This window comes from Nerophis lumbriciformis, linkage group LG19 (genome assembly GCF_033978685.3).
Source record: "Nerophis lumbriciformis linkage group LG19, RoL_Nlum_v2.1, whole genome shotgun sequence".
Lineage (NCBI taxonomy): Eukaryota > Metazoa > Chordata > Actinopteri > Syngnathiformes > Syngnathidae > Nerophis > Nerophis lumbriciformis.
Genome location: NC_084566.2, coordinates 14,311,625 through 14,338,089, shown reverse-complemented (window position 1 = coordinate 14,338,089; position 26,465 = coordinate 14,311,625). Strand labels below are relative to the sequence as shown.

The window sequence follows — 26,465 nt, the reverse complement described above, 5'->3', positions numbered from 1 at the left end:
TAAGCCAGTCATTTAGAGGAGTTATCTCTCCTTCTGAGATGCCTGTGTTGTTCTAATGTTTTCCAATGTTGTAATAATGGGTAGAATAAATATTACATTTCAACATTTCAGTCAATGAAGATTTGTGTCAGCCTGCGACATATAGTCATTTTGATAGTAGGCTAATATAACTAACATAGACACTTATATCATGTGTTGTCTTCATTATATAACATATATAAGAGTTTTAATTTTTTGCGGCTCCAGACAGATTTTTATTTTGTATTTTTGGTCCAATGTGGCTCTTTCAACATTTTGGGTTGCCGACCCCTGCCCTAATACCTCAAAAACAGAATTTTGACCGTGTAGATTCCTACATATGGCTCCTTTAAAAATGATTTCAGGATATAAGACAAAAAAAGTTTACTAAGTGGCAACACACACATCAACTATTAAAAAATGGTTACCTTATCGCCGTCCTCGCAGTTCATGACATTGGAGAAGGGAATCTCTGCCTTGAACATCTTCCTGCAGTGCATGAGCTGCACCAGTAAGTAGCACACCGTTTTGAACTTCATCTTTTTGGCGGGCTTGATATCTGAAAGAATTAATCCCGGGAATATCTGTGGCCAAATGAAAAAAGATGGAAACAGGGATTAAGTCATGATAAACCAAACTGTAATAGATATTATGTAAAGGGCCATTGCATAGCAAGTGTGTGTGTGTGTCTGTGTGTGTGTGTGTGCGCACTTTATCATTATCATCATGCAATTATCATTACCAGGATTAGACTTTAACCAGAGAGTCTATAGAACAAAGTGGGTCAATCCCATAGGTCACATTAATGGTTTCAGGACTTCGTTTCTCATTCAAGAAGCTTTGTGAGCTAAGTAAAAGAGATTATTGCAAGGTTACACTCCATCCATATCATTCCATTAACTTGACTGATTGTACCTGAGCAGCACCTTATTTTGCATGACATTATAATAGTGGACCTGCTTTACAAAATCCTAGTGAGAAAAGTACTGGTAAGTAAGTACATTCAAAAAGATACCAGGATATACCAATGCATAATATCATCTACATTGACCGACAAGGCCTGCTTTCAATTGAAACTCACATATTCATAATGTACAATAACCAAGATCAACATTTCTATTTCCAACCAAGTTTGTCTGGTGGTCGTGATTGTGCAAAAAATAAATAAAAATTAAATAATCCATATTGTACAAAATGAACATATAATAATAACTTAGTCACTCATTCACTATATCACTGGACACTTCATAAGGTACACCCGCCCAAATTAAACAAAGTCTAATTCAAAAGTTGCATCAAAAGAGTTTTGAACGACCTGTAATGATTCAATTCAATAACATTTAATATCAAGCAATTACCGTATTTTTCGGACAATAAGGCACTTTCATTTTCTCAAAAATCGACGGTGCGCCTTATGTACGGAATAATTCTGGTTGTGCTTATCGACCTTAAAGCAATTTTATTTGGTAAATGGTGTAATGATAAGTGTGACCAGTAGATGGTAGTCACACATAAGAGATACGTCCATCCATCCATCCATTTTCTACAGCTTAATCCCTTCGGGGTCGCGGGGGGGCGCTGGAACCTATCTCAGCTACAATCGGGCGGAAGGCGGGGTACATTGCCAGTAAACAACACCAAATCTTTAAATGTTCCATTGAAAATAAAGAACGTTACACACGGCGCTCAAAAATCTGTCAAAATGTTTTAGTTTAGATAGATTGTCGGCCCATTATGGCTACCGTAGTCAGAGATACAAGTATTACTATGGTGTGTGTGTAAGGACCGCAAAATGGCAACAATTAGCAGACATATTAGCTGGCGTTTTGTTTCACAATATTATGCAAAACCAACTTTTCTTACCTTCTGGTAAGTAAAAGAAGAGCCATGTTCATATGTTGTCCTGAAAATTTGCGCCACTGTAGTCCGTGCGATGCCATAGTCGATAAGCTTCTTTTTCTCTATCTTCTTGTTATGGGACATTCATCCTCCGCTGTTGCCATTTCTAATATAAAGTAGTGTAAAGTTCTAACTTATATCTCGCTATGGAAGCTCTAAAAACTACCGGTGTAGTGAGTTTACATAATTCACCCACGGAACTTTAGTTATTAGAGAGTTCCGGTTGGACGGTTTTTCATGGGACACATTTCCGGCGTTGTTGTTGCACTAGTGAGCCACGGATGAGGAGATGCTGCTCCGTTATTGATTGAAGTAAAGTCTGAATGTCATTAAAACAGTTAGCTCCATCTTTTGACACTTCTTCCACCCCCATCCTTGCACGCTACACCGCTACAACAAAGATGACGGGGAGAAGATGCTGTCGAAGGTGAGCCACGTAAATAAGACCGCCCACAAAACGGCGCATCCTGAAGCGACTGTCAGAAAGCGACTTGAAGATGATCGGTAAAACATCATCCATGCAACATTTTGACCAAAGAACCACCATTACATGTTATGTAGATCAGTGTTTTTCAACCTTTTTAGAGCCAAGGCACATTTTTTGCATTGAAAAAATGCGGAGGCACACCACCAGCAGAAATCATTAAAAAACGAAACTCAGTTGACAGTAAAATGTCGTCATCGCAATTGTTGGATATGACTTTAAAGCATAACCAAGCATGCATCACTGTAGCTCTTGTCTCAAAGTAGGTGTACTGTCACCACCTGTCACATCACGCCCTGACTTATTTTGAGTTTTTTGCTGTTTTCCTGTGTGTAGTGTTTTAGTTCTTTTCTTGCGCTCCTATTTTGGTGGCTTTTTCTCTTTTTTTGGTATTTTCCTGTAGCGGTTTCATATCTTCCTTTGAGCGATATTTCCCGCATAAACTTTGTTTTAGCAATCAAGAATATTTCAGGTTTTTTTTCCTTCTTTGTGGGGACATTGTTGATTGTCATGTCATGTTCGGATGTACATTGTGGACACCGTCTTTGCTCCACAGTAAGTCTTTGCTGTCGTCCAGCATTCTGTTTTTGTTTACCAGTTCAGCTGTAGTTTCGTTCTGCATAGCCTTCCCTCATCTTCAATGCCTTTTCTTAGGGGGCACTCACCTTTTGTTTATTTTTGGTTTAAGCATTAGATACCTTTTTACCTGCATGCTGCCTACCGCTGTTTCCGACATCTACAAAGCAATTAGCTACCGGCTGCCACCTACTGATATGGAAGAGTATTACACGGTTACTCTGCCGAGCTCTAGACAGCACCGACACTCAACAACAACATATAAATTGCAGTCTATAATTACTGGTTTGCAAAAAATATTTTTAACCCAAATAGGTGAAATTAGATAATCTCCCACGGCACACCAGACTGTATCTCACGGCACACTAGTGTGCCGCGGCACAGTGGTTGAAAAACACTGATGTAGACCACAAGGAAGTGTTTTACATTTAAAAAATAATCATAATATGACCCCTTTAATGCACCTTATAATCCAGTGCGCCTTGTGTATGAAAATAGACCTGCTCATCGGCATTGCGCCTTATGGTCCAGAAAATACGGTATACTAATATTATCATTATACTGCAAACTAAAACCTTTTTTAGGGCTTTAGCACACCCAAAAGCGTATCATATCTTGCAAGAAATGTGTACACATGTTCATCATGACAGGATGCAGGGAAATCATCAAAGATTATGGACAGTAAAAGGTTGTCGGCCATTTTGTTTTCAGATCCCATTTTTTGTGGGGGTATGTGGGGGGATTGGGGCAATTTAATTTTTTTTCATGTGTAATGTTGTAATAGAGGTCGTCTTTATTTAAAACAAGCTGCGGACCACAAATGGCCCACGGGCCGCACTTTGGACACCACTGCGTCACAGCGCCATGACGTCAGTGCAAGATGGCGTTCGTGTGATTCCATTGTGTGTGTTTTTACCGACACGAATACCATTTTGGCGACAAAAACACCAATCGCGGCGAATACGGTCGGAAACAGCAATGCTAATCGTATTGTTCATTCTGCCGAGACTTAAATGACCTCCTTCCTGCAAGACTTGTCGTCAAAGATCTTCACATTTCTGCCACTAGGGGAGAACATAAGAGAGAGGCCTGATGAAAATAAGCAGCTTGTTGATGCTTTTGCCACACACTTGCATCTATTTGTATGCATGCTGAACTCTGCAAATCTGTGATGAAAGATGCCACAGGCAGTCCCCCCTTCCCCCCCTCGCTCTCCCTCTTTGCAGCCTCACTTGAATCCATTACAGCCTGGAAGTGACATCATCTCGACATCAAATGTGCGAGAGCGCCATTATATCACGCTTGATGCTTCAGTCCGTACTATCTTTTCACTCCAAGGGTGCTTTTTTTGGTGCTGCAAGATTCTAGTTCAGGAAAAGCAACCGGGCGAAGATTAGCCTCCCTCTCGATCGAGCCAAGTCTGACTTTCCACGTCCAGATGGATTATCTGTGCACAGTACACCCTCAAGGTATTAAGGGTTCACTGTGGGCCACGGCCTAATAAAGAACACATCTGAAAGTGTCATGGTAATCATTCCCCAGGGTAATTGACACGAGGAGCACATCGTGAATAGGAATCAAAATGCCCTACCTTCCGCCGGTGTGATGGCACTATGAAGAAAGTTTCAATCTCGTGTTTTTGGAGGAAGGCGTGGCGCTCGTGGCCGTTTCCTGGCTCCACCTCGTAGTCTCCATTCAGGCACTCTAGTGTAGATCTGGTGATGTGGACTTTTCTGGGGAACATAGCACAACAAATCTGAATACAAATGAGATATAATACATATTTCTTGGTAGGGTTGTACGGTATACCGGTACCAGTATAGTATCGCGGTACTAATGGATCAAAATTGATACTATACTCTGTTTGAAAAGTACCGGTTCACCATATTTTTTTTTTTACAGGCATGACGGCGCGTCGTCACGTCGTGACATTGTTTTATGAGTAGAGGAGCATGTTCGGCAGTGCACAATCACAGAGTACTTACAAGCAGACACAGTGTGTAGACAGAAAAGGGAGAATGGACGCATTTTGGCTTAAAAACTAACGATAAAGGTGAAGCTATAACACTGAAACGCCCTCAGGAAAAGGTGCTTTAAAACATGGCTTGCTAGTTAGCGGCTAACGTCCATCCGTAGTCGGCAGTGTTTTAGCTACTTCTAAATCACTAATCCTCGCCTCCATGGCGTCAAATAAAGTACGTTTCTTACAAGTATCATCCCTGCAGGACGAGGAATAGCTAAACATGCTTCACTACACACCGTAGGAGGATACAATAGCTCACCTGCGTCACAATGGAAACAAACGCCATGGGTGGATCTACACCTGACATCCACTGTAATGATACCAACTACAAGAGTGTATCTAGTCGATACTACTATTTTTCAGGACTTATGCAGATCCCAAATACAGATCAGCAGGTACCAGAAGGTAAGAAAAGTTGCTTTTGCATAATGTGCATAAAGAAAACGCCAGATAATATGTCTTACCTTATACACACACCATAATAATACTCGTATGTTGAAGCACAGTACAATCCATCAAGCGGTGCGGCTTCATAGCTTACCGATGTCGTATAAAACATTTTGATGGATGTTTGAGCGCCGTGTGTAATGTTCTATATTTTCAATGGAACATATAAAATGTTGGGGTTGTTTACTTGAGTCATATTGCAGTCTATACTAGGATTGTACGGTATACCGGTATTAATATAGTACCGTGATACTAATGAATAATTTCCGGTACTATACCGCCTCTGAAAAGTACCGGCCCCCCGTGACATTGCTGGTTTTACAAGCAGAGGAGCATGTTTGGCAGCGCACAATCACGGAGTACTTACAAGCAGACACATTGTGTAGACAGAAAAGGGAGAACGGACGCATTTTGGCTTCAAAATTGACAATAAAGGTGAAGTTATAACACTGAAACACCCTCAGGAAGAGGTGCTTTAAAACATGGCTAGCTAGCTAGCGGCTAATGTCCATCCGCAATCGGCAGTGTTTTGGTTACTTCCAAAAAAAATAAAGGACACATGAGAACTTAAATTATGACCAATGTATGACCCTGTAAGTACTTGGTATTGGATCGATAATATAATATAATTGGTCAAAATGTTGCATAGATGATGTTTTACAGATCATCTTTATGTCGCTTTCTGACAGTCGCTTCAGGATGCGCTGTTTTGTGGGCGGTCTTATTTACGTGGCTCACCTTCGACAGCGTCTTTTCCCCGTCATCTTTGTTGTAGCGGTGTAGCGTGCAAGGACGGGAGTGGAAGAAGTGTCAAAAGATGGAGCTAACTGTTTTAATGACATTCAGACTTTACTTCAATAAATAACGGAGCAGCATCTCCTTATCCGCCGGAAATGTGTCCCATGAAAAACTGTCCGACCGTTATGTAAACTCACTACGCCGGTATGTTTTAGCACTTTCATGGCAGATATAAGTAAGAACTTTACACTACTTTATATTAGAAATGGCAACAGCGGAGGATGAATGTCCCATAACAAGAAGGTAGAGAAAAAGAAGAAGCTTATCGACTACGGTGTCAGCATGGACTACAAAGGCGGACGCGTGCAAATTTTCAGGACTTATGCAGATCCCAAATACACATTAGCAGGTACCAGAAGGTAAGAAAAGTTGCGTTTGCATTATATTGCGAAACAAAACGCCAGATAATATGTCTTACCTTATACACACCATAATAATACTCCTATGTTGAAGCACAGTACAATCCATCAAGCGGTGCGGCTTCATAGCTTACCAAAGTCGTACTAAAACATTTTGATAGATTTTGGAGCGCCGTATGTAATGTTGGTGTTGTTTACTTGAATCCTATTGCACTCTACACGTATCTCTTATGTGTGACTGCCATCTACAGGTCACACTTATCATTACACCATGTACCAAATAAAATAGCTTCGAGGTCGGTAAGCAAAACCAGAATTATTCCGTACATTAGGCACACCGGGTTAAAAGGCGCAGTCGAGTTTTGAGAAAATGAAAGCATTTTAAGTGCGCCTTATAGTCCGAAAAAAACGGTGCGTCATTAATAATAAATTAATTCAGTTTTTCATTCACTTTGTACACCACTGCTGTAGTGCATTGAGAGGCGACTTTAAAAAGCCAATAACATAATTTGACACAAATTAAATGACTGTCAAAGTCACCCATTAAAGAGACTGAATGAATCAATAATGTAATACATTATTAAAGGGAAGTAATTAAATGAATTTATGGCACCAAAAAAAAAAGATTTTCAACAAGCTAAGAAATACATTCAGGATCAGGACTACCCTGCTGGTTCATTCATCTCAGCCTCCCCCACCAAACCTCAGATAACCTTCAAATGCGCCTCCTAGAGAATATGTGCCGTACTCTTCTCTGGGCAACCATTTTTCACACAACAGCATTTAGCGTGACACAACTCGTACTGACCCAGGTAGACCGCCAGCCTCCATCACGTTGGCGAGAGTCACGTCATTGGACCACACGTCGTACTGCCATTTCCTGAGGCCCAGCACGCCACACAGCACCCGGCCTGTATGGAGGCCCACACGCATGTTCAGGTTGACTTCTGTGGCCTCTGCTACTGACCTGAAGGGTTGGTACAACACACTTGATGGAGGGAGACTGGATATGACTTTACACTATAGAAATTAAGAGTAGTTTAGAGTAGTCAGTGTTGAGCTTGTATAGCTGCTGTAGACAAGACACCAACTATTCACTTGTGTTGCCAGCTATTTAGACATCAATGGCTGCTTATTTTAAGTGTGCTAGCAGTCTATACCTCAGGTGTCAAACTCAAGGCCCGGGGGCCAAATCATTACAATATTTTAAGTGGCCCGCGAGAGCCTGGAAATAATATGCATTAATAAAATGATTAATGGTTTTTTACTAAATATATTTGTTCTTTCCCTTTTGACATTAAAAATCATGTACTGCATGCAATTGCATATCTTTTAAAATTCAATATTATCAAAATCAAAATATTATATTATCGTGTATTCCAAAAATATTTTTTGTTAAAATAAAGATAAATACTGTACTTAAATATCTGCTTGACTTATGATTTCAAAAGAAATGATCAACTTAAGTGAATTAATTAACTCATATTATGTTCTACAAATGATGAATGTTTATATTAAACTTGGAAAAAGCGAACCACCGGGTTTAAGTAAATAATGGTTGAGTCCATAATAAATTAAGGAGCCTTAGTTTGACATTTGCATGTGGACTGGGTTAACTCTCTCACGAGAAGAGGCAATAAATTCAGACTTCAGAATACAAAAGTGATAGCTCTATACTGGAGGAGAGACTCCATGTTTATCTTAAACGTCAACCTTATGTCGTCAAGTTATGGTATACATCTGTTGTCTTCCCAGTCACTTACACACGTACATATCCATCAATAAAGTACTATCTATCTATCTATCTATCTATCTATCTTATCTATCTATCTACCGTATTTTTCGGAGTATAAGTCGCACCGGAGTATAAGTCGCACCTGCCGAAAATGCATAATAAAGAAGGAAAAAAACATATATAAGTTGCACTGGAGCCCGGCCAAACTATGAAAAAAACTGCGACTTATAGTCCGAAAAATAGGGTATCTATCTCCTTACATGGTCAGGTTAACACACACCGAGACAGAGAAAGAAGGAATACAAGACTGTGGTTCGGCTCCTGCAAGTTAGGAGTGCCTAATTTCTTTTGACTTGACCTCCTCCAGGTACTGCAGTCCTGTATAATGACGCTCGCTTGTAATAAAGCAACTATTTGTTCAGCAAAGCATCTCCGACGTCTCTTTTGATCAAGCCGCACTGCCGTGTTGCCCTTCTGCCCGGGAGGGGGTGACAAGACCAGAAATAGACGTCACAATCAAATTGTACACTGTAAAACTGACAATAGATTTTACGGTTAAATCCGGTAAAATCAACTTTGGTACTGTTTTTTTTCTATATACAGTAAGACACTAAAACACTAAAAAACAAACAAAAAAAACATTAAAACAACTAGATTTTATAGTAAAAAACAAAAACAAACTGGCAGCTCTGTTGCTTGAGTTTTCCACTAAAAACAGTGGTATTGTTTCTCCATTCCATCCCATTTATTACATTTTTTCGTATGCTGTAAAAAATCCACTGCTTTTACTGTAAAATTCTGATGACTGAGCTGCCAGTTTTTAAAAGTAAAATGTAAAATTTTTTTTGCAGCTAATGTAAAAAAATATGTTGTTAATGTATTATATATATACCGTATTTTTCGGAGTATAAGTTGCTCCGGAGTATAAGTCGCACTGGCCGAAAATGCATAATAAAGAAGGAAAAAAAACATATATAAGTCGCACTGGAGTATAAGTCGCATTTTTTGGGGAAATGTATTTGATAAAACCCAACACTAAGAATAGACATTTGAAAGGCAATTTAAAATAAATAAAGAATAGTGAACAACAGGCTGAATAAGTATACGTTATATGAGGCATAAATAACCAACTGAGATCGTGCCTGGTATATTAACGTAACATATTATGGTAAGAGTCATTCTAATAACTATAACATATAGAACATGCTATACGTTTACCAAACTATCTGTCACTCCTAATTGCTAAATCCCATGAAATCTTATACGTCTAGTCTCTTACGTGAATGAGCTAAATAATATTATTTGATATTTTACGGTAATGTGTTAATAATTTCGCACATAAGTCGCTCCTGAGTATAAGTCGCACCCCCGGCCAAACTATGAAAAAAACTGCGACTTATAGTCCCAAAAATACGGTACATGTATATTCATATATTACTCATTGTTAAAAGTGGCCCTCTGAGGGCAACCATAACTACAATGTGGCCCTCGATGAAAACGAGTTAGACACCCCTGGTCTATACTGATATACAAGCTGTACACTGGCTACTCTAAAGTATGTCCAAGCCTTATTTTCATTGTGTAGTTTCTTGAGAAGATAAACTGGAATAAAAATGCTATTTGTGAACAGTCTCATTTGTAATACTCTACATAATTGCAATAAATGAACAAGAGCGCGGGACAACTCACGTTATGGTGTCAATCATGTCCAGGCCCATCTCCACACAGCAGTGGGCGTGGTCAGTCTTGGGCTGGGTCAGTCCGGACACGCAGTAGTAACAATCCCCTAGGATCTTGATCCTGCGACAGTGGTTCTCCTGCCAGTTCAAACAACAAAGAACCATTGGAACAGAACTAGAGAATATATCGAAACATGCCAATCATAAATCAAACTGTATTTATATGGCACTTTTATTGCACAGGCAAGTTACATGCTTTACGCTAGAGGGTTCGGGGGGGGGGGGGGGGGGGGGGGGGGGGGGGGGGGGAACACGCACGGCTCTATTGAGAATAAAAAAACATGGCATTATTGTTGTTTTTTTAAATGTGTAACTTGAATGCACAATTTGTTATTGTTCAAAACTTTCTAACAATTTGATCTAAAGTACCATCAAGTCTCCCTAATGTCCAGCCGCAGTCGGCAGTGTTTTTGCTACTTCTAAATCACTAATCCTCGCCTCCATGGCGACAAATAAAGTACGTTTCTTACAAGTATCATCCCTGCAGGACGAGGAATAGCTAAACATGCTTCACTACACACCGTAGGAGGATACAATAGCTCACCGGCGTCGCAATGTAAACAAATGCCATGGGTGGATCTACACTTGACATCCACTGTAATCATACCAAGTACAATAGCATATCTAGTCGATACTACTATGATTACATTGACATTTTTTATCGTCACAAGATCTTTTTTCTTTTTAAAAAAAAATTCATATTATGTTTGTAAACTCAGGAAATATGTCCCTGGACACATGAGGACTTTGAATATGACCAATGTATGATCCTGTAACTACTTGGTATCAGATCAATACCTAAATTGGTATCATCCAAAACTAATGTAAAGTATCCAAACAACAGAGGAATAAGTGATTATTACATTATAACAGAAGTGTAGATAGAAGATGTTAAAACAGAAAATAATCAGATATTAACAGTAAATGAACAATTAGATTAATAATTAATTTTTACAGCTTGTCCTTCATAATGTTGACAAAATAATAGAATGACAAATGACACAATATGTTACTGCATACGTCAGCAGACTAATTAGGAGCCTTTGTTTGTTTACTTACTACTAAAAGACAAGTTGTCTAGTATGTTCACTATTTTATTTAAGGACAAAATTGTTCTTGGATTGCAATAAGAAACATATGTTTAATGTACCCTAAGATTGTTTGTTAAAATATAGCCAATAATGAAATTTTTTGTGGTCCCCTTAATTTAGAAAAGTATCAAAAAGTATCGAAATACACTTTGGTACCGGTAACAAAATATTGGTATCGAGACAACCCTAGTCCACACCAAATAAATAAATAAAATACATGTCACACAGGAACATTTCTTAAAATGTGTTACTTGAATGCACAAAATGTTATTGTTCAAACAGTTTCGTCGAAAGTACCATCAAGTCTCTTTACTTATCTTTGCATGCTTTGAATGAATACATATTGCGATTAATCTGAGTTAAGACATGATCCATGTTTTGTGATTATTCGAACAAGTTAAAGCGGTAACTTTGACAGCCCTGATATACACATTTGCATACAATTACGACCAATCCAGGCAAGTTTCAAGGTGAAATGGGCGTGAGGAAGATTTCATCATACATCACTTGAACGCTGTAATGCTTAAGGCCTGTCATATTATGCAAATCATTCCCACGTTGTATGCATATTTTCCTTAGATAGATGACACCCGCGGGATTTCTGGTGCGGCGCTATTGTATTTTCTGCTAATGCGGCGCTACAGTAACACACGCTATGGCCAACATGAGGACTCGCTCACTCCATCACTCGCATATACCGGCCATTATTGAAGGATATGAGCCAGCGACATTCATTTCACCAGGGAAACCGGGTTACCATTGACGCCGTCGTCTCACAACCCCTTCATTGTTTCCATGGAGGTAATGGGATCACCGGCCGAGCACGCGAAGAGCACAAAGACTCATAATTATGCACGTCGGTGGGCACAAGACAAGGCAGACGCGCTATTTTTAACATGCGAGCCGTGTTGAGGTTCTCAGCAATGAGTGATGGCGAGGAAACAATTCTGTCCTTGTGCAAGTTCCTGCATGCTATTGGTGGCGGCCTCTGATTACATCAGAGCTGGGCAAATATTTTGACTCGGGGGCCACATTGAGAGAAGAAATGTGTCTGGGGGGCCAATGTGTATGTGTGTATAAATGATATATACACATTTAGCTGTAAAAATCTGCTGTACAGTATGTGTGTTTGGGTCCCTTTTTTCAGGAACCCTAAAACCAAAAGTCACAATGTCCGATGAAAAAACAGAATGGAATTTTACAGTTTTTACTTTTTACTACACCCAGAATGTACATGAAAACAAAGAAAGTGGGATTTACAATATTAACTATGAACAATAAAACCCTGAATATTAACAACATATGAACATCGCTCCTCTTTTACTTCTCAGACCAGCTCCTCAATAGTTGTGTGTCTTTTACAATCATGCAAAACACAACAAAAATGTAACAAACAGCAAAATATAAACTTTTCCACTACAATATTAACACAGAATTAGTAATGATACTCTTGATTTTACTCGTATTCAATAATTATATCTAAACTACTTTAAGTTTACAACCATGTCAAATGATATGAAACTATGTGTTAATCACAAAGTTTAGTTATTTAAATGTTATATACACATTTAGCTGTAAAAATCTGTTGTACAGTATGTGTGTTTGGGTCCCTTTTTTTCAGGAACACTAATACCAAAAGTCACAATGTCCGATAGAATTCTAAAAAAGTTATGACAGACCACCACAAAAAAAAACGGAATAGAATTTTAGAGTTTTTTACTGAATGGGACACCCAAAATGTACATGAAAATAAAGAAAGTGAGATTTACAATATTAACTATAAACAATAAAACACTGAATATTAACAACATATGAACATGGCTCCTCTTTTATTTCTCAGACCAGCTCCATAGACATCTTCTACCACAAAAATTTTAAAAACAGCAAAAAATGAATGCAAAGGGTAATAAACACCTACAATATGATATATTATCACTTTTATGCAGACATTTGTTGGACAAATTTGCTTCTGCATCTGTTCCCGACACATGCGTTTGGGGCTGGCTGCTCTGAAAACAAACCCCGCCCACTCTGCTTTGTTCCTGGTCTGATCTGCTATGACGTAGATTACTGTAATAACTCCTATAACACTAAAAAGCGCAGATTTCAACCTTTGAAATACTTTCTATAGTTTAAGATTTACGGTCAATTAAAAACAGCACTGCACATCATGATGGCGGCTACAGTTTTGATGTTGAAGGTCTTAAAAAAATTATGTAGAACGTCCGGTGGGCCGGATTGAAAATCTTAATGGGCCGTACTTTGCCCTGGTCTGGCTTACATGCAATATTATTGTCAGACCACCCCTAAATTTCTGCATGCCCACTTCTTAGTCTAAAAAGGTAAGTACAGTGGAACCTCGATTTACCAAACCATCTATCTGTGAACTTTTCGATTTACGAACTTTTCGATCAAGCCAAACACACGAGCCATTTCTCTCTTCATTCAGGCGCCTGCAGACAAGAAAGCAGGGTGAAACATTGCTGCAAAGGCGGCGCCATCCACTTCACTTCCTGTGCAGGAGGAGCGACGTCTCAACACTTCAGCGTGTGTGCCTTTTCTTTGGCTTTTTTACGTCTTTTGACCATTTTTCACTAAGAGCGCCAAAAACTCAGAAGACCAGGAAGAAGGGAATCGCTGTGGGGTAAAAAAAAAAAAAAAAAAGACAATTTGCGAAGAGGATAATACTAGCGAGCATGACCACAGCACAGAACAGGAAGTAACCACATCAAGTTTTAATTGTGTTGAGTCCGGTCTTTTGCCAGAGCAGACTTCCAAGGCGCAAACATGCTGACACGACTCCCCATTCACCTGCACCTGTTCCTTCTCCCCCTGTCTGCTGCTTCTCGCCCGCTCCTCCTCTGCCGATGTTATTGTAGGTGGAGTTTACTTTTTTACATGTTTAGTATTGCAGCAATATGCTTGTTAAAGTGATTTTTGTGATTTGTTTGCGAGGGCACTAGGGTTGTACGGTATAGTACCGAGATACTAATGAATCATATTCAGTACTATACTGCCTCTAAAAAGTACCGGTCCCCTGGGCCTGCTTGTCAGGCGGGGGTCTGTACCTCAGGCTACTGCATCCGGACTGCGTGTCTGGAGCTCCTGGGTCCCGCCGTCCATCCCTTCCGGGTGCCCGTCTTGGTTGGGGTCTGCTGGGTCTAGTCTCTACGTCTATTGTGGTAGCTTGGTGCTGCAAGGTATTCCGAGGTGCTGCGAGTCGGCCAGCTGCTGGGGTAGTGACCTTGTGTGTCAGCATGTCCGTGATTTTCTTTTAATTCTTTAATTATTATTATTTTTTTTTTATTTTTTTTTTTATTTAAAAAAAATTTTTTTTTTTTTTTTTTTTTTTTAAGTATATACAATAATGATAATTATTATTATTACTATTTATTTAATTATTTATTTTTAAATATATTTTATTAATATTTTAATAATTTTTATTTTTCCCCTCCCTCAGGGGGGGAACTCGACAGGGTGGTTGCTGGATGTTCCATCTCCATCGTTGGGGTCCCTTCGGGTGGGGTGAGTGGTTCCCGTGGCTCCGTGCTGGGTGGTCCTGCGGCGCCCATTTTGGGTGGGGTGGCCTGGGGCGGGCCTCGCCGCGATCTCCGGGGTTGGGGGGTGGGCTCGTGGAGGCCCGGTTGCCGGTGGGGCGGGGGCAGTCTTCCCGTCCGGTTACGCAGAGTCTCTGGGCCCCCCGGGCGGGGCGTCCCGCCTTTCTGCCCGTGTGGGGTGTGGTCTCTCGCTGGCTTGGGGTCTGGCTGTCCCCTGCTTTTCTCGTGCCTTGTCCTCTGCCGGGTGCGTCTGTCTGCGGCCTGCTGCTGGCTCTTACGGGCGGCGCGGTGGGGCTGGCTCTGGGGTTCCTGTCGCTGTCCGGCCTGGCTGCGTGGGGGCGGTGGTCCCTGGTTCTCTAGGCACCACACCTACTGTTTGTGGGTTGGGCTCTCTGGGGGCTTGGGCCGTACTCTGGCTCCCACACACACTGGGAGTCAAATGTATTGTACATACAAATTCACATATATACATACATACATACATAGGTACCTACGCTCCCACATACATACACAAATATAGTACATATCTACATACTCAAAGTTCGTACATCCACACGCACATTCATTGTACAAACATACACATACACATACTGTACATATACACTCACTGTACAAACATACACATACTGTACATATACATTCACTGTACAAACAAACATATACACATACTGTACATATACATTCACTGTACAGACACATATACACATTCTGTACATATACATTCACTGTACAAACACATATACACATTCTGTACATATACAAGTACATATACATACAAACACTCATGCACATAATCACGTTTCATCAAACATATATTAATGTTGTTGCCCTAGGGTAAACTGGGTAACACATGGCACACTGACAAAGCTTAACCTATTGTTACTATAACAATCTACAAGGTTAACGTAGGTTGCTTCCCTTTCTTCCCCTCCATTTTTCTGCATTCTTTGGTATCTGAAGTTATCATTACGTATATGTATTGTTGCATTTGAACAACTGTATTGTTGATAATAAAGGTCAATTATTGGTATTGTTCATTATCAACAGCGCTACTTCTATTGGTATTTGTATTGCTCCATTTGTAGTGTAATAATGCTCATTGTCATTTCTGTATTATTTTTTATTTTCGCTAACTGCTTATTTGCTATTACTTTTACCATCATATTTGTACATGTCGTATTTGCTGATGTTGCTCTATTGTTGTTGTTGTTGTTGTTGTTATTGTTATTGTTGTCTTTGTCTCTCTGTCTTATCCCCCTTTTGTCTCCACAATTTCCCCCTCTGTCTTCCTATTTTTCTCTTTCTATCCCCTCCTGCTCCGGCCCGGCTGCACCAAATGATAATATAAATACATTTAATAAAGTCAAATACAAATAAGGCAACAAGAGAAGTATCCTACACTTCTCTTTTGTAAAGTAAATCTGAACAGCCGACATGGGCATCTACATCAACTATATGATTTGCCTGAGAAGCTGGACAGGACAAAAAAATAAAAAAATAAAATTAAAATTAAAAATTAAAATTAAAAATTAAAAAATAAAAAGTACTATACTGCCTCTAAAAAGTGACAGTCCCAGCACCCCTTTTTTTTTAACGGGCATGACGGCGTGTCGTCACGTCGTGACATTGCTGGTTTTACGAGCAGAGGAGCATGTTCGGCAGCACACAATCACGGAGTACTTACAAGCAGACACAGTGTGTAGACAGGAAAGAGAGAATGGACGCATTTTGGCCTGAAATAATAAATGTGAAGTTACAACACTGAAACGCCCCCAGGAAGAGGTGCTTTAAGACATGGCTAGTTAGCTAGCAGTTAATGTACATTCGCAATCGGCAGTGTTTTAGCTACTTCTAAATCAATAATCCTCGCCTCCATGGCGACAAGTAAAGTACGTTTTTTTACAAGTATCATCCCTGCAGGACGAGAAATAGCTAAACATGCTTCACTACACACCGTAGGAGGATACAATAGCTCACCGGCGTCACAATGTAAACAAATGCCATGGGTGGATCTACACCTGACATCCACTGTAATGATATCAAGTACAAGAGCGTATCTAATCGATACTACTAAGATTACATCGATATTTTTTATCGTTACAAAATCTTTTTTTTTTTAAATGTATATTACATTCATAAACTCAGAAAATACGTCCCTGGACACATGAGAACTTAAATTATGACCAATGTATGATCCTGTAGCTACTTGGTATCGGATCAGTGTAAAGTACTGTAAAGTATCAAACAACAGAAGAATAAGTGATTATTACATTTTAACAGAAGTGTAGATAGAACATGTTGAAACAGAAAGTCAGCAGATATTAACAGTAAATGAACAAGTAGATTAATAATAATTTTTTACAGCTTGTCCTTTATCATTTTGACAAAACAATAGAATGATAAATGACACAATATGTTACTGCATACGTCAGCAGCTGAATTAGGAGCCTTTGTTTGCTTACTTACTACTAAAAGACAAGTTGTCTAGTATTTTCACTATTTTATTTAAGGACAAAATTGCAATAAGAAACATATGTTTAATGTACCCTAAGAGTTTTTGTTAAAATAAAGCTAATAATGCAATTTTTTGTGGTCCTCTTTATTTAGAAAAGTATCAAAAAGTATCAAAATATTGGTATCGGGACAACCCTAAAGCAAACTTTTATTCACGTTCATATACGAGTTAGAACACATTAAAAAAACATATGTGGTCTTGTCTCTCATAAGAATTGTGAATTATAGACAAAATTCCCCCCAAAAGTGCTGTTGCCATTTAACTTTGACACCCCGAGTTTTATTTAATTTACTTATGTTGCCAGAAAAGTCGAGTACATGTGTCACAATAGTACTGTTTTGAGAGGAATTTGCATTCATAATTAATTTTTTGGCCTAGACACGGTACAACGGCATATGTGTTACATGATATCCTATACACTTTTATGTTTCCAGTCAGCTCTTTAGTGCTTACAGAGTGTATTTCCAAACTGAAACAACAATGTCTGCTAAGTCTGAAAAGCTATTAAAACAGCATATTTACAAGTATACACTTGTATTGTGGCATTAGTATACAGTACGTAGGTACTTTATTTCTATCTTCTCCGTAAGTTACTTTATATTAGAGTTGTTCTATTATGTGTGCTTCAGGAAGTGCCTTTCAAAACGAACAAAAAAAACCAACCCTCAGGTGATTTGGTGGACCAGTAACAGATGGCGCTATGGCAACAAGGGGCGCGAGCAGCCAGCGACAGCCAGCACGGGGAAAGCCCCCGCGTTTAATGTCTCCCACTCTCTACTTTTCTTGTGCTAATCTGCACTGTGGCTTTAGGAGCTGATTCAGAACCCAAACGGGGATTACCACTGTCATGTGACCTAAGTGTCATGGACAATGCGGTTAGGGAGAAAAATTAGGCCTAAGTGTGGTGTGGAGCATTACAACTTAAAGTAACATCATATGTGTGCACGCAATTGCTCTTTTTTAAGGGGGTCCCAGCTCAAAACATGTAGTCTTCACTGAGAACAGCATCATAATACACCATGTTCACAGGTGTGATGTGGATGTATTACCAGTAGCATCTCACACACACACACACACACACACACACACACACACACACACACACACACACACACACACACACACACGCACACACGCACACACACATCCGTATGCATGGATGCAAATGAAGACACACTTCAATGTGCCCCAACAAAGACACAAAAGGTAGAGACAAAGAACAGAAAGGGAAACATGCTGTAAGGCAGAGCAGGTGACAGCAGCACCAGAAGAAGAAGCAGCAGTGTAATCAGTCACCAAAGTTGTGCAATTCTTTGTTGGAGCTTTAATTATCCTGTACATTTTAATCCTTGATGTTGGTTTCAATGTTGTAATCTTAGCCTTAAGTGTCGATTTTCTCATTCAGATTCAAGCAAAGGCTTTCTCCTGGCTAACTTTGTCGGGAACGCATCAACACAAATTATATATATATATATATATATATATATATATATATATATATATATATATATATATATATATATAATTCTACAACTCTTATTTTTTTGGTGATAGAGTGATTGGAGCACATACTTGTTGGTCACAAAAAAACATTCATGAAGTTTGGTTCTTTTAGGAATTTATTATGGGTCTACTGAAAGTGTGACCAAATCTGCTGGGTCAAAAGTATACATACAGCAATGTTAATATTTGGTTACATGTCCCTTGGCAAGTTTCATTGCAATAAGGCGCTTTTGGTAGCCATCCACAAGCTTCTGGCAAGCTTCTAGTTGAATTTTTGACCACTCCTCTTGACAAAATTGGTGCAGTTCAGCTAAATTAGTTTTGTTTCTGACATGGACTTGTTTCTTCAGCATTGTCCACATGTTCTCAATGGGGTTTAAGTCAGGACTTTGGGAAGGCCATTCTAAAACCTTAATTCTAGCCTGATTTAGCCATTCCTTTACCACTTTTGACATGTGTTTTGGGGTCGTTGTCCTGTTGGAACACCCAACTCCGCCCAAGACCCAACTTACGGGTTGATGATTTTAGGTCGTCCTGGAGAATTTGGAGGTAATCCTCCTTTTTCATTGTCTCATTTACTCTCTGTAAAGCACCAGTTCCATTGGCAGCAAAACAGGCCCAGAGCATAATACTACCACCACCAGGCTTGACAGTAGCTATGGTGTTCCTGGTATTAAAGGCCTCACCTTTTCTCCTCCAAACATCCATCCATCTTCTTCCACTTATCCGAGGTCGGGTCGCGGGGGCAGCAGCCTAAGCAGGGAAGCCCAGACTTCCCTCTCCCCAGCCACTTCGTCCAGCTCCTCCCGGGGGATCCTGAGGCGTTCCCAGGCCAGCCGGGAGAGACAGTCTTCGGACGTGCCCGAAACACCTCCTTGCTGGGTATTGTGGCCAAACAGCTATATTTTTGTTTCATCTGACTACAGAACTTTCCTCCAGAAGGTCTTATCTTTGTCCATGTGATCAGCAGCAAACTTTAGACGAGCCTTAAGGTGTCGCTTCTGGAGCTATGGCTTCCTTCTTGCATGGTAGCCTCTCAGTCCATGGTGATGCAAAACACGCTTGTGTTCCAGCAGCTTCCAATCCATTGCAGACCTGCTTTTCAGCAGCAGGTGATAGCTTGCGTTTTCTTCCTGATTGTGGCAGTGACAAAACTGTGCCATGCACTTTATACCTACGAACAATTGTCCGCACAGTTGCTCTTGGGACCTTAAGCTGCTTTGAAATGGCTCTAAGTGATTTTCCTGACTTGTTCAAGTCAATGATTCGTTTTTTCAGATCTGTGCTGAGTTCCTTTGACTTTCCCATTGTCATGTTTATAACCGAGTCTAATGACTGCATCACATGAGCCCTATTTAAATGGGCTCAGGCAAGTCAACAGGTGTCGTCAATCATAATCACTCACATGAAGTTAAGAGGCCATGCCATGAAGCTAATTTGATTTGATTGTAACTTTTCTACATCACCAAAATTGATAATGTCTGTTGCTGTATGTATACCTTTGACCAAGCAGATTTGGTCACATTTTCAGTAGACCCATAATAAATTCATAACAGAACTAAACTTCATGAATGTTTTTTGTGTCAAACAAGTATGTGCTCCAATCACTCTATCACAAAAAAATAAGAATTGTAGAAATTATTGGAAACTCAAGACAGCCATGACATTATGTCCTTCACAAGTGTATGTAAACTTTTGACCACGACTCTATATATATATATATATATATATATATATATATACACATACGCATACACATACATACATACATGTATATATGTAAAGCAATGTAAAGTACGTAACAATATATACACACACATATATATATATAGCCTATACATATACTGTATAAGTGTACATACATACAGTATATACATATTATAATAATATATTACACACATATATGATATGTATATAATATATGTATATGTATATATACACATATGGATATACATTTATAGATATATATATATACACACAAATATATACACATATGTATACATATATACATACAAATTATATACATATATATATACAAATATACACACAAATATATACACATATGTATACATATATACATACAAATTATATACATATATATATACAAATATACACACAAATATATACACATATGTATACATATATACATACAAATTATATACATATATATATACAAATATACATACATATATATACTGTATACATATATACATACATATATACACACATATATTTATATCAAAGTTTAAGTATGTATGTGTGTGTATATACATATATATATATATACATATATACATATATATATATACATACATACAGTACATATACATACGTATATACATACATACATTTACATACCTACACATACATATACATGTACATACATACATACATACATACATACATATATACATATATATTATTATTATTTATATTATTGTTATTGTCAGGTTCTGTCGGTCTTGTACTCTAGGATACAGAGATGGCAGGCATAGCGCAGGAAAACATGACTTTAATGTCAAAAAAGGAAATAGTGCCACTGGTAAGCGCACATGCAGGAAACAGGAACCAGGAAATCATTAACCACTCATTGAGCACTGACTGGAGGGCGAGGGAGGCATAAATAACAGCCAGCTGATTGACAACAAGTGTGGCCAGGCTGCCAATCAGCAGCAGGTGTGGGGAAATAGCGCTCAGGGAGACAAGCAGGAAGTGGAACTAAAACAAAAGCGCTGACAGGGAATAAACACCAACTAAGGAAACATAAAAAGGCGTGAATGTGACAGATGGTCAGTTATCTTCTAATAGTGTATGTGTTTTGTTTAAATAAAAAAAAGAAAGAAAGGACATTGTAGATCCATGCATTTGTTTTCTTTTTCCCCAGAAAATAAACTCTTTATGAGTATAGAGGAAAATATTATGATAACGGTATAAATGATTATGAATTCAGGCAATACAACTGAGGGTCACAATCAGATGGCCAATGTACAGTACTAGCAACAAAATGCCATATTACATAATCCTTATTAAATTACTGCATGAAAATGCCAAACAACTTCAAGTCTGATCTAAAATTATTTTCATGTCAGTCTCATAAAAGCTCTTGATAAAGTTAGTTGTGATTTGCATTCCTCTGTCAAAATAGATTGGCTTGTTTGGTTTGTGCAGAATCTCCAGACGGTGCGGTTCTGGGTACACAGTCATCTTCTGAGAACAGTCCGACTTAGCGGTGATCTTCGCATCTGCTCATGAGACAAACCCCACAGGGTGTTGGAGTCGTGTTTACACAGAGATTTCATCCAATGGCCGCAGGCAGACAAGCACAGTCAGAGCAGCCGCAGTTTGTAAATAAACAATTGTTTCGTTAAAAGGGAAGAAAGAAAGTCTTCTTTTTTTACAGAAAAAAGTAATTATCGCAAAAGAATATACATATATATATATATATATATATATATATATATATATATTTAAAAAAAGCACTTTGAACAAAATAGATAATACATATAAAACATTGCTTCTATTATTTATTTATATTGCTGGGTTGCAATCACGTGACCGAGAGGCACTTCCGGGCTTCAGGCGATGGTTGAGAGTCCCATTAGGCTACTGTTTATTTACCTGCATCAGTGCAGACTTGGATGTGTTTTGAAAGGTTTAGGGGCAAATATACAAGCAATCATGACAAAATATTTAAGATGGGATGGAGTGGATTTATAAACTCTAAAGAAAAATATATTTTTTAATGATTTAAACCATTTATCATTACCAAGACATTACTGCTTGCGACAACAATCTAAAAATAAATACAAAAATTATTATAACAATAATAAAAATAATAGAATGAAAATCACAATAAGTACAGACAACGCTATAAATATACAGCTAAACAAATTAAACAATACAATTGTAAGAAAAAAAAAGAAGAATAAGTAGTCGACATGAAATACGGGATATCCATAGAATAGCAAAAAGCTAAAATAAAAAAAGTAAAAATGTATCTTGTTTTTTAAAATATCCGTAATTTTCTACTGCATGAGTTTATTGTCCCATATAATGCATACAACCTGACATAACAACAACAATTAAACGTATACTATTCCAACTTTTTGCTCATAGAAAAACATCCATCTGTCATGTCTGTGTGATCATGTTTTGTTTGGCCATGTGCTTTTTGGATTTTGTCAGTTCCTGTTTTTTCACTCCCCGTTTTGTTTCCATGACAACCCATTAGATTTCACCTGTCTCACGTTTTCACATTTTGAGTCACGCACCTGTTTTCACTAAACATGTCATCACTATTTAAGCCTGTAGTTGCCAGGCAGTCAGCCTGGCGACATCACTCTTGACACACTCCTGACACTCTGTTTCATGTTCATAGTCCATGCTGCCCTGTTCACGTCATCGCAAGTAAGTTTTGTTGATTAATGCCACAGTTAGTGTCTTTTGTTTTTTGTCCATAGTTCTGCCTTTGTGCGAGTATTTGTTTTTATAGCCAAGTTCAGTACTTCCGCCCTTGTGCGCACCTTTTGTTTATTCCTTTTTTGAGTGTTAAAATTAAATATGTATTTACCTTCACGCCATGTCTGGTCCAAATCATTTGCACCATGGGAAAACAAACCACGCCAAAGTCTAAGTCGTGACACTATCAACTTTTTTTTGTTTTCATATTTTTTTATTTTAATTCAAACAACTGTATTTTCATAATACATTTTCATATTAGCCCTTCAGTGCATTAATTTCAATTCTGCATACTGTACCCCTTCTTGCAACACTTAAAACAATAAATCAAAGGAACAATTTTTACACCCCCCCCCCCCCCAAAAAAAACCTCATAGTATTCAAAATGTCTTCCTAAAATAATTACTTTTTTCCTCTTTCAAAAAATATTTTTTAAAGTTTTAATTCTAAAAATATATATCCTCTTATTTTATAATCAATACAACATGTCAACACAACATCTGAACATGGGACAATTTATGAGCCACGATGGACGTTTAAGCGTATACTGCGCCCCGTTGAAAGGGCAAAAAGACAGTAGATGGCTATATCAATGAGCCACCTAAAAATGGCGGCATGAGACAGCGGTGAACCACGGGGCATAACAGACGCGGTTAAGGGAAGTTGGCTGCTGCATGTCAATCAAGAAGCTGCGAAACAAGAAGCGGAGGAGTCTGAAAGCTGCGATGCAGCGAGGTGTTGTGACAGGGAAGAAAAAGACAGACAAGAATGAACAGTTGTGTGAAACTCTGCCATGGAAACGACAAAGATGCACACAGCCACATACGTGTGGAGGGGATGTAATGCACGCGTGCAAACACAACGAGACACTAGACACTAGAAAGCAGCGTAATAACAATCCTCCTCATGTTGTTTTAGGTGCTGGACAGCCTGCTGGAAACTCAGCCAAAGAGAGAAGAGAAGACCAGTTCAATTTATAATATAATTATATTTAGCCAATAGAACTACTTTAAGATTTCTGCTCGCAATCAGAGGTAATTGTTTCTTGTGCACGAGTGTTGCATTAAAAGAAAAAAATTGGGGAGAGTGATGAGATCCCAAAGCCTTCTCGAGGTGTTAACGCCTCTAATCTTCAGTCTCAGCAGCAGTCAGCAGATTCTGGCGATGGCACTGAAGAGTTATAATTACTCCCAGCTTGTGTTCCGGTGGGTGGTGGGAATCGAACTGCCGACACTTATCAGTGTGAGTGGGTTTCCTGTAAACCTCGCACCTCCCGCTTGCACGGGCCAAGAAGACGAAGAACGCTATTGTTCATTAAGGCTCCTGCAGCTTTGATGGTCATGTTACTTCACAGTAAACCCCTTGAAAGGGGTCATATTGTGATTTTAAGCTACATTCAAAACATGTATTTCTGGTCGGCATAACATGTGGTGCATTGGTCAAGATTTAGAATTTTGGGAACAAGCAGAGATCGGTAGAGTACGCAAAAATTGTACTCAAGTAAGAGTATCGTTACTTTAGAACATGTGTCAAACTCAAGTCCGAGGGGCGTATCTCAAGTTATCATTACGTATATGTATTGTTGCATTTAAACAACTGTATTGTTGATAATAAAGGTAAATTATTGGTATTGTTCATTATCAATAGCGCTATTTCTATTGGTATTTGTATTGATCCATTTGTAGTGTAATAATGCTCATTGTCATTTCTGTATTATTTTTTATTTTTCGCTAACTGCTTATTTGCTATTACTTTTACCATCATATTTGTACATGTCGTATTTGCTGATGTTGCTCTATTGTTGTTGTTGTTGTTGTTTGCTGTTGTTGTTTTTGTCTCTCTGTCTAATCCCCCTCTTGTCCCCACAATTTCCCCCTCTGTCTTCTTTTTTTTCTATTTCTATCCCCTCCTGCTCCGGCCCGGCTGCACTAAATGATAATATAAATACATTTAATAAAGTAAAATACAAATAAGGCAACAAGAGAAGTATCCTACACTTCTCTTTTGTAAAATAAATCTGAACAGCCGACATGGGCATCTACATCAACTATATGATTTGCCTGAGAAGCTGGACAGAACACAAAAAAAAAAAAAAAAAAAAAAAAAGATTTAGAATTTTGGGAACAAGCAGAGATCGGTAGAGTACGCAAAAATTGTACTCAAGTAAGAGTATCGTTACTTTAGAACACGTGTCAAACTCAAGTCCCGGGGGCCAGATGTGGCCCGCCACTTCATTTTATTTGGCCCTCAAAAGCCTGGAAATAATATGTATCAATAAAGTACTGTAACTTTTCTTACTAAATGTATTCTTTCTTTCTATTTTGGGAGAAAAAAAAAATGTACTCCATGTAACCGCAAATGATGTTAAATTATTGTTAAATATTGTCTAATTATCCAAAAATGATTATCAAACATTCAAACCATTTTTTAAATAGAAAGAAATTCTAATAATAATGATTTTAAAGCCAGTTATCCATCAAATTGTGCAATGTGAAAGTAGCAATAGATTTCATGGTAAAATTGTGAGATTGACTGTGTTTTTTACTGCATTTTTCTCTAAATGAAAAAAACTGTACTTTTTCTACTTTAATAAACTGTGGTGCTGTTTTGGCATTTACAGTAATACACCGAAAAATCTACAGTTGTTTTGTGGTAAAAAAAACAAAAAAACACACAGACAAACTGGCAGCTCAGGTTTTCTCTCTGGCACTCATCGAGGGTGGACGCTCCCCTTTCCTCTCCCTTATCTCTCCTGCTTGCTTCTTTGTCTTGTCTTAACTTTCTTGTTGCCTCTTTTTGCACTGCTCTCCAAATCTAAACATTGGAACTATTTAACTGGCCTCAACGAAATTGACAAGATCTTGGGTTTGGGGGAACCTGCTGTCGTGACGAAGCGGTTGTTGCTGGACACACGACGGACTCTTGGGAGAAGAAGGAGTGCCACGTGCCTGGCGACCCTTTTCTGTCGAGGCCGTGAAGATATCCAACTATTCGGAATTATGACAACAGAACATCTGCTGATTGGAGTAAGCGTTGCTCTGGTTTGTCGAAGAATTGGAAGTTGCTGGCAGTCTTCAAAGTACCCCAAAGCTGCCACAAAGGATTGGAGGATGCGGGAAGAACTGTGGACACTCTTGTGATTTTGGATCACATCGACTACCCCGCAGTTTTGAGGACCAGTTATAGACAATTTAAAGTGAAAAGCAAATTTTATTTTCACACGCATACAAAGCATTCTAACTTGGATTGTTTCCCTGGCGTCG

General features: G+C 38.7%; 1 protein-coding gene across 2 annotated transcripts in view; it reads right to left on the bottom strand.

The window, feature by feature from the left end:
- The window catches only part of LOC133618811 (adenylate cyclase type 1-like), a 137,223-nt gene that overhangs the window by 28,869 nt on the left and 81,889 nt on the right, over nt 1-26,465 (bottom strand). For both annotated transcript variants that reach the window (XM_061979544.2, XM_061979545.2), the window contains exons 5-8: nt 10,029-10,156; nt 7,413-7,571; nt 4,569-4,710; nt 447-602 (exon numbers count right to left, since the gene is read on the bottom strand). In XM_061979544.2, coding sequence (XP_061835528.1) covers nt 447-602; nt 4,569-4,710; nt 7,413-7,571; nt 10,029-10,156 — 585 coding nt within the window. The remainder of the gene's footprint in view (nt 1-446; nt 603-4,568; nt 4,711-7,412; nt 7,572-10,028; nt 10,157-26,465) is intronic.